General features: G+C 34.0%; 1 protein-coding gene across 1 annotated transcript; it reads right to left on the minus strand.

Annotated features, from left to right (window-relative positions):
- Window positions 1–4,115: 4,115 nt before the first annotated feature.
- LOC148285288 (uncharacterized) lies at window positions 4,116–9,710 on the minus strand. Its single transcript, XM_088227433.1, has 4 exons — window positions 9,385–9,710; window positions 7,812–8,059; window positions 6,497–6,644; window positions 4,116–6,013 (listed from the first exon to the last, which is right to left on the minus strand). The coding sequence occupies exons 1-4, from the start codon at window positions 9,541–9,543 to the stop codon at window positions 5,291–5,293; spliced, it is 1,278 nt and encodes a 425-aa protein (XP_088083559.1). The 5' UTR covers window positions 9,544–9,710; the 3' UTR covers window positions 4,116–5,290.
- Window positions 9,711–10,477: the final 767 nt, after the last annotated feature.

The raw sequence follows: 10,477 nt of genomic DNA on the forward strand, positions 1-10,477 counted from the left end.
GTCTTCTTCTTCTTTGTTTTAAATGGTTTTTTCACCTCCTCAACTCGGTGCTCTGGCCAGTGTCGAGTTTTTTGTTTTTTTTTCGTTTATTTAATATACACAAGTTAGTAAGTTAGTATTAAATATGATATAAACATATAATAATATAACATATTTACAGCTTAACACCATTTATAACTAGATATTTATATAGAAATTTAAATACATGTTTATTGGGTGGGGACATGAGAGTTAGAATATGAATAGGAAATGGGATATTAATATCAGAGAGGTCGGATAGGAAATAAGGATAACAATCATTTATGGGACATCCAAAAAAACATTAAATTTTGGGAATATATATGGAAAGGATAGTCAAGTCATCAACCTTTGCAGCTCTTACTTGGAAGGGACAACCATCAGGCTTGACATTGATAGAGATAAAGGGAAGGAAGTTTTTGATGAGGAGGGCAGAGCCACCCTTCCTATCCTCACGATTATCTCGGAGACAGTGGGATTCCCGGAAACTGATAGTAGATTCCGGGATCATCCACGTCTCCGAAATGGCCGCAATAGGGTATTTTTATAAACTGGGGATATGATTTTAAATGTATTCAGTATTCAAAGAATATTTTAAAGATTGCGAGCATTTTACTATAAAAATCTGAAACTAATGTTTTCATTTATAATTTCCTACTTTAAGTTTGATAGAAATAAAACGGCCCGTAGCTGGCCAAAAGGTTGATGACGTCACGCGTGACTTATGGATTCTACGTTCACTCAAATCTTAAACTGAGATAGTCCGACGAGGGCGGCTTCTGGTTTTTTATTTGTTTTTATAGTTAAATTTCGTCTTTTTCTTTGTTTTTTTTTCGTTTTCATTTATAAACATCCACAGCATTATGACTGAGATTGAATTTTTACAAGGAAAATCCGATAACTTGCCCAAAATAGATATAATCATGAAGGGTATTTTTTTCTCATCTAATTCAAACTTTGTAAGTTCCGAGTACTTATAGTAATGTAAAGGCCGTAAGGTAATATTTAATGTTCAAGAACGTATTCATTTAAATAGTTGTATTATTTGCATGTACTATAAATAAATTGTTTAGCGTACATTTAAAGCAAAAGGGAAGTAACGTGACTTTGACACAACATAACCCATAAAATACCATTGCTTGTAAACATCTCTGTTGTTTGAGTGCGTGTTAATGACTTTTTTTTATTCAATGTGATTTACTTATTAATATATCAGCTAGGGAAAATTACAGAGACAATGCCATAGGTTACATTCAAGTAAAACGGGCGGGTGATATTTGAATGGTAAAAGGTCGAGTCACCCCAGAACATAAAGTTAGAACCAAAGCGTACTCGGTGACGTTGATTTGCGATGAAGTCTAGAAAATAAAAGATTTATAAATAAATTTCACAAATAAATAAGGTAGGTTTTTTTTTTATACACCTCCACTCGTTTGCGAGTGATTTTGAGAAGGTAGGTTTTCATACAGCAATTTTTTTTTAACAGACGGGTGACACCATCGACTTGTACTTTTGTTACATATGCGATAAATGGAGCACGATCCATTCCATTGTACACGCAGGATTGGATTTTGGTATGAGTGGTGGTAGGCAATGTAGTGTTTGTGAACTGTGAAGTACCTGGAGTTGCAGGAGTAGAAGGTCGGAGACTAGGTGTTTTGTGTGGGAGGGGTCTGACTCAGAAATCGATTTCCTCTCCGAATTTACGAGTTTGAGTTTTTTTTATTTCGACTTAATGATTACGAATTCTGCGGGGTCTGGAACAGTATCCATTGTACCGCACGATGAGTCTGATTGAGATCCATCTGGTGAATCCAGAGGTTTCTCTTTATCGCTCATTTTAGGAAAAAACAAACAAAATAAGTTATAAAAACCAAAAATAAATTTTGGCTACAGGTGTATGGAAAAAAAATTGTTACCTACCTGGTTTTTAGGTATCGGGACAATGAACGAAAACAAACACAAACTACTGTTAACACTTGATAATAAATAAAATAATATGTACAACGCTGTTTTTCCAACCAAATTCATTAATATTTTCTACTTTTTAACGTAAAAACACAATAATTATTATCTAAGACACAGAAAAACATCTGCCACCACTGTTAGTCATAGACAATCATCCAAGCAAACTGTCAAATGATAGTGTTGAATAAAAAGAAAACAACGGATTATATAGTCGATTATACATATTTTTTACTTTTGTCAATGGTGTGCTCATTTTTATGTTCATAAATCGTTGTCCATCTTTCGAAAAAGGCGTATCTCGAATTTGTTGATTTTAAAGGAGACGACTTTTAAAGAATTTGCTTTAAAATTTTCACCTTTAAAAATAATTATAAAAAATGTTTTCTGACAATATTTTATTGTTGGAATAAAATTAAGGAACGCCTGTCTGTATGAATTGTGAGAATGCGTCTAAGCAATATGATTCCATTCATAACTCAATTTCGTCAAAAAACGAGATACGCCTTTTGAAAAGATGGACCACGAAATAGTACATAATATACAGGGTGTTCTTTAAACCCAGTCATATCCAAAACCATGATGATCTGTATGGGCAAGAAGACATATTAGCGTATTTTAAAAAATATTTAGAACAAATATATTTTTTTAAATAAAATATTTAAAAAAACAAATGGTTGCTTACTTCTGCAGGGGAAAAGTGAGGGGAGCGCGGCGCAGTATCAGATTCCCCTCTTCCCCTCTTCGTTTCTCCCCGCAGAAGTAAACAACCATTTTCTTTTTTTAAATTTGATTAGTTCTAAAAAATATTTTAATGTGCCAATATGTCTTCTTGCTCATACTGATCATCGTGTTTTCGAATGTGACAGGGTTCAATGAACACCCTGGATATATTTTTTAATTAATTGAGCCATTTACAAAATTATGCATTCAGATTTTCGTAATTAAGTTCATCGATTTATTTTATGAAAGATTTACTAAGAAAGATTTTCGGACAACAAGTAATGTATGTTGGTAGATGGTGTAATAAAAGTTTTATAAAAAATATAAAAAAATTGAAACGTAGCAGGTTTCTGCAAAAAATATATTTTTAAGTGAAAATTTTCAAAACGCATTTAAAAAATGAAAAATTAAGTGAATTGACAAAACTCTTCTTTTGATAAAAAAAACATGTGACGTCTTGCTGACAGTTATTTTATACACCTAATTTGATTACTTTTTAAACAAAAAAGAGATTTTTTTTTGAATACCTAACGTCTGTACCATGCTGTGGGAATTATTTTTATAAAATTTACTAATAAAAAAAATACAAAAATATTACGGAATATTAAAGCAAGTAGATTTTAAATTAATTAAAATTCTTGAATGACAACGACAAGTGGCGAATGTGAGAAACTCTGGAAATAATAGTTTTAACACAACAATGCGCTGTTTCGTTCTTGGATGTACCTAATCGTAAAATATTGCCGTGAAAACCTTTGAACTTCAAAAAGTATATTACAATTGTGCGTCTGTTCTATAAACCATCCTACAATGTTCTACCCTTTTTGTGTATAAGTCCATATACTATTCTCAATGTTTTTGATTAATATTACCGGCAACATAATAAAAATGGCCAAGTATTTTTTACTTTCAGATTAGACTACTGGTATACTAGAATAAACTTTTTTGTACTTGAGTCGTTTTTATTCGTATGAAGTAATTTCTATATCGGTCTCATGGCGTAATGATCAGCGAGTTTGCCTACCAAGCAAGAGGTCTGGGGTTCGATTCCCGACATGGCAGATATGAAATATTTATTTAAAAGGGTGTTTTCTCACCAGAATATTTCATAGTCCCTGGACTAGCACCTGAAGCGTAAGACTGATCATCTTACCTTCATGTAAAAAAAATGGTTAAGATACGCTGCGATCGGTGTTCCAATGCAGTGCTCTATGAAAGGGAATGATGATGAAAATTTTTAAATGTTAATTATGTAATTTACTGGCGAAAAGATATTTTTTTCAATTTATAAAATGGGAAAGGTAATAGGTAAAATGGGAAAGATAGAGTGATGTGGCGTTCTATCCTCTCTGCCTACCCTTACGGGGAAACAACGTGTTGTTTTGTTTGGAAAGGTTAAATTAAAATCATTTGTCAATAATTTATAATTATTTAATATCAGTCATAAAATGTTTTTTATTATAAAACACAACACATAAAAAATTACACGCTACAAAATCATTTTAATATATATTTATTTGTATTCATCAGACGTACAATTATTATTGTATGTTTTAAAATCTTAGTTGAGATCAGACACTACGTAAATTGAAAGCGATTTAAGATACATGGTAAATTAAATTTCAGATAAATATGGCTTATTTGAGATCTCTTACATTATTTATTAAATATAACAAACTTTATTCAGTCAATATCACAATTTTTAAATATAAACGTTTTCTATCTAACACAGTACAGTGCGCTCGAATGTTTAACAACCCTATGTTAGTGAAAGAATGTTCTTAAACAAAATATTCTAGTGTGCTTATTAATACAAATTAAATTTGTATGTTTATACATAAAATTTACATACACATTAACTTAGGGTTATTAAACATTCAAACGCACTGTACCTCACATTTTACTAAATACTTTTTCTATTTATCTTTTAAGGATACTGAATTGATAAAATGAGGAAGTTTAGTGCTGCGGAAAATTGGATATAAAAAATGTTTTCTAACACTCAGTAAAAATTAAAGCATTCCATTGTACGGTGAAGTTTCTTGAAAATGTAAGAAAAAAATAATTTATTAAATAAAAACGAACTACTTTGAAAAGCATCACTAGTTCTTTCAATGATAGAGTTTTACTAGATTTCCGGTTTACTGTAAGTCAATTTGCCAATCAGCAAAACTCCTTGTAGAAAACTTGTGATGTCACATGCGGAGTAATTTCAAAATTACAAAACTTTAAAAGAGCGCTGATAGTTTTTTTTATTTTTAAATTTGGTTTAGTTTGATAGTCTATTAACAATAAAAAAATTAAAAAAAACCACTGAACTTCCCCATTCCTAAAACATACACTTAATCCACAAGTCAAAAAGTAAAGTTATTACAACAATACACACATTATTCCTAATAAATTTAGGTAAAACAAAAATTTTAATATTTTATCAATTAAAAGCTACTATAACTTTGTAGTGGATTCTCTTTGGAAGAATAGTTTGAAACCCCTCTTGCTTTTTAAACCAAAATGACTTATTTAATGTTTTAAAATTGTGTGTAGATGTTGAAGATGAACAATAATTACTTAAAAAGTAAAGAGATCATAATGTCTTTTTGCTCAAATCTAAAGGCGAGTCTAAACTTATCTCTGTGAATGCAGTCTTCGCTTTCTTTTCTAAATTTAAGACTCCGTTTTCGTAAATCTCTTCAAACCTCGAGTCATTTATCCTTTTAAGATTTAAGGGCTCACTACTGAAAAAATTGTCATTCGGTATGGCCTCTTGATCTGTCGACAACTTTCTTTTGTAGGGGATTTGAGTAGAGGTTGCTCTGCACGTATAAGGAAGGGAATCCATACTGATGTATTCGGGATCTACGTATCTACTAGTGTGAACACACGGTAAATCTTTACAAAAACATAACTTATCACTTTCGTCCTGTGAATCGGGGAGAGACATCGGTGTTTGACTTCTGCATTCTATTTTGAAGGTGTTTTCAGCGGCTAATTTATCATTTTCTGAATATGAATACTTTCTTTGGTGGTGTTTCAAGCGTGTGTCGTAAGTATCGCTCTCCGACAGGCTCATGTTGGGATGGATCGTAGTACGGGCGGTCTCAAGCTGCGAGGGAAGGTCCGGTTTGTACTCTGGCTGGGGCAGTGTGGGGCTGGTGTGTTTGTAGGTCTTGACGTGCTTGCGCAGGCTGGAGGGGTCGGTGTAGCGCTTCTGGCAGCCGGCAATCTTGCAGCAGTACGGTTTGTCCACGGAGTGAGTCCGCGTGTGTTTGAAACGATCGCTAGAGTTGGAGTAAGCCTTGTTGCAACCCTGTGGACAAAAACACATTCAAATGAAAATAAAAATAACGGAGCGAGTTATAATGAACTATTTTATTTGGTTTTCTTCAGTTCAGTTGTTTTATGTGTTTTCTTCAAATATAAAAGTGAGAAAGATTTTGGCTTTTCTGATTTCACAAAGTGTTCTCTCACTTCTGAATTTAAGTTGTACTTTGGCAATTTTACTACAGTGCCTGTTGCGAACCGAGTAAACATACAAATTTCATTTGTGTTGGTGGGCACACAAGAATGTTGTATTTAAAAACGTTCTGTCTCATTAGAGACAGAACGTTTTTAGCACTTTCATTAGCACTAACATGAACGCACTGTATGCATATATATGCATAATTTTGCAAGGTTTAATAAGATCACTTCATGCTTTTCGCTGTTCCAAAATGATAATCCTAATAATACTTGTACATACTTTTAAATAATTTCAATTAAATAATTTCATTAAAAGAAATGTTAAGATTACCTGAACAGGGCAGACATAAGGTTTCTCTCCCGAGTGTGAGCGTGTGTGTATCTTAAGATTCTCTGCTCTGGAGAAGGACTTGTCGCACTGCGTACACTTGTGCGGGCGCTCGTTGGTGTGCGTGCGGACATGCACCAACATCTTATATCTGGAACAATAACATACTTTCTTATTAGACAAATGTCTCTATAGCAAAAATATATTGCTGAACTCACAGTGAAAATACATAAAACGAAAAGTATTTTGTAGTATAATTTTTTTCCTGGATATTAACATTAGAATTCAAATATGTTCATATTAAAATTTCAAAAGTAAAATAATCTAGTTTGTTGCAAGGGCCTTGAAGAATAGTGTATTTAAAATGTCTGATCCCGGGAATAGGAAAATATATATTGATGGTTGAATCCTTAGAATAGATCTTAGCATGGGGGTGCGTAGGAATACAAAAATATATCCCTCTTAGAGGGAGTCGATTTTTGCATCTGAAGTAATTTTTACTATTTTTGTTCTCTTCAAAAACACTAAAATTGTATTTTCACCGGTGGCCTCCGTTGTGTAGTAGTTACGATGCTTGACCCTAGCACGGAAGGTTCTGGGTTCGATTCCCAGTGAGAACACAAAAATTAAATGTGATTTTTCTCTAGCATGAGTGTTCTGTGCTAGAATTCCCCACTGTAATTATTAAGCATCCTGCCCTGTTGGGCAAAAAAATCATTTCATCATTTTTTTATCTGATTTAATTTTGTGAAAATTATTAAGTTGTTCAATCAGTATTTGTTTTGATTGCAGTCCCATTTCTTAATCTACTGGTTAGTGCATCTGTCTACTATGGTCAGGTTCGATCCCTGATAAGTTTGTCTCAAAAGAAATATTTTTTTAGCTACATTATTTACATAGTGTATGACATGTAAAGCAATCATCCTGCTTTTAAGTAATAAAATATTACGCTTCAATTGTAAAACAAACGCAGTTTCCTAAGCACCAAAATGTGCACAAAAGAAGAATTTTAAAAGTACTCATGGTGTTCAATATCAAAAACTGTTATTATGCAGCTCATGCATAAGTGATAATTTGAATTTGATTTTTTTTATCACCACGCACAGCCGGGGAAGCCCAATTACAGCAAAATGGGGCACGTTGGTATATTACTAATCAGTATTTAAAAAATGTGAAATATTTTAAAATAAAGAGTGTCGAAAAGCCACCAAAGGTTGGATCAACGACATTGTCCAGATAGCTAAAAGAAAAAAATAATAATAGCAGTGGAGAAGTAAAGGGTAGAAATGAAGAAGATAGATGATAAGAATCTTCTTACCTCGCGTTGAATCCTCTGTGGCCGCGCGCGCATCCCTCCCAGCCGCAGTAGAACAGGCCCCCCGTGACGTCAGCGTGCGTGGACGCCACGTGCGACGACAGCGCGTCCAACGACGGCAGGCGCTCGGCGCATGCGCGCCAGCGGCACTCCAGAGCCTGCGGTTGGTCGGCCGCCGTCACGTGGTAGCCGTAGTCGCCGTAGTACGCCCGCCACTCGGATGCCGCGCTGTGAGACGAGTCCGAATCACTCTGAAGGAAAATACACAATTGTTACAAAAATGGAACATTTTCACAAATCCTACCCTGCATACTCATACGCCACGTAAGCGAACGGACCTGTAAATTACGTATTTTTTCTACGTCGCTTAAGCGCGGCAAACGGACATTATTTGAAATAAAATATGGTCGCCAAGTATGGCGTCAGCCAAACGTCATTTCCGACGAATCATATTTGTGAAAAATGGGATACACTCTGGTACACTAGTAACTATTTTTAGGCATAACATGTTTTCTTCTATTTTTCAAAATGTTTAATTTTTTTTAGAATTCCGATCTGTACTATTGTAAACCTAATAATTTACAATTAAACTGACGAAAAATTTAGTAATATTAAAAATACTAATTACGCGATACTTGTTAAAATTGTTCTCAAAAGTATAAACACAGAAGTAAATATATTTTTTTTAATTCCACCAGCGAGTTTCCAAATAGATTCTTGGTGGAAAATGTGTACGACATAGTACCTACGTAATCAATTGTAAGGTTTTATTTCTTTGACAGAAAAATCTTGTACCTAATCTCAACTTAAAAAATGTAAATTCATGATTTCCCGCGAAATACCTTGTATTCATTTGCAGTAAGATAAAATGAATAATTTATCATTAGGTAAACAAAATACACATTTTTTTAAAACAGCATTCACAGTATTTTTAGCTGTGTGCCCTTGAGATATTAAAATAAATGAATTTTGAAAATAGCGCTCGTTAATGTTGTAAACACAGATTATTATGATTTATTACTATTGTTATTTTTTATATAATGCCGTACTATGATAATTTATGAAACAATTTTTAATTTCGCCATCATTTTTATTAACCTATTGTACACAATAACACGGGAATGAAAATTAAATTTTAATGTTTCGGCTGTTACTTTGTTTATTTATTACATTATGCTTTCAAAATTATGCAATAAAATTAGTTTATATACTGATTATGTAAATAAATTATTCCTACAAACAAAAAAAATCTCTCCCTTAGAACATATCACAACTAATAAGGCAGACAGTAACAAATATTACAAAAAAACTTAAGTCAAAAAATATATTTAAAAACTTGATTTATGTTTGATATAATAAAATACTGTTTTTAGTTTTTTTTTATAGAAATTTCAATTTCAGATGAGATGATTTTTTTAGAAAGATTTTATCACTCAAATTGATTTAGCATCTGAAACGTTAGCCACCCTTTCTTTCAATCAATAATTTATCGAGGTACGATTGCGGATTCCCATGAAATGTGGGAAAGGAAAAATGGTGATGATGATAATATCGACAGTGGTTGCAAAGTAATCACCTGTGGAGAGCTCGGGGGGACGCTCCGTACATCTTCGGCCCTTTCCATGGCCGGGGGGCGGCTGGGGGCGAACCAGTGCGGGGCGGGCGCCGCCCACAGAGGAGCCCTACACACGCCCGTCGAGACGAGCCCCATTCTGCCGTCGTGAAACATCAACATTGTGTAACTAAATTTTACTAAATCACCACTCAACAATCCACAAACACATATATTTCAAATTCCCCCTTTATCACTATCGCGAAATCTATATTTTATTTTGTCCAATCGGTTTGTATCACTAGCGATGTTGTATCCGTGAGGCTTATTCACAAATGAATGTGTGAATCGGCCCTGTCAGCTTTTATTTGTTGAAAATCGTCTCGACTTTGATACGCGATAAAGACAAAAACCGCTTCGTGCCCCCCTATGGTCGCATCTTTCATCTCTCTCTTGCCAAAAAAATAACGGCGCAACAGCCACAAAAGCGCCGAAAAAAAAGAAATTTTGCACCGTATTTTAGAAGGGTATGAAAATATTAAAAAATAAAAAATGGCGCTAGTTTTAAACGAATCAGCGGGATTTAAAAGGATTTTTGACGTGTATCGCTTTCCTTTTCTAAACGGAATACTTTTAATAATACCCCTGGTTTGTAACTTAAGTAAACATTTTTATAATACAGTCTTATCGGGTTTTGGTAATGCACACTAAAATGGGTTTTAAACGCGCGGTTTTCTTCTAATCTGGTTCGCGTTTTGCTCGCGACAGTTTCGTCGGATCCGCCGTCGAGTGCCGAGGTGGTCTAGGCTGTTATCAGCTTCAAGCAAAGATCCAGTCAATAAGTTCCGGCGAGAACTGGTTTCGGGATCACGGGGGCCGTGATAAGAGACAGTGTCTGAGTCGATACGGTGACCCCGTAAACTGGTATAATAATATCCTAATCAGTGTTGACTGTTGACAGCCAGACACGAGTGTGGATGTGGATATAAAATATAGATAAAGTACAAACCAACACTAGCTTATATTCAAGGAGAACAAATATTAGTCTGCTAAGCCACTAAAACTAAACTAGAAAATATAATCCTGTATACATTGTCTATGCCCATAGTCTACAGTC

Source organism: Micrasema longulum, unplaced genomic scaffold (genome assembly GCF_059751315.1).
Source record: "Micrasema longulum isolate JH-2025_06_02 unplaced genomic scaffold, ASM5975131v1 h1tg000044l, whole genome shotgun sequence".
NCBI lineage: Eukaryota > Metazoa > Arthropoda > Insecta > Trichoptera > Brachycentridae > Micrasema > Micrasema longulum.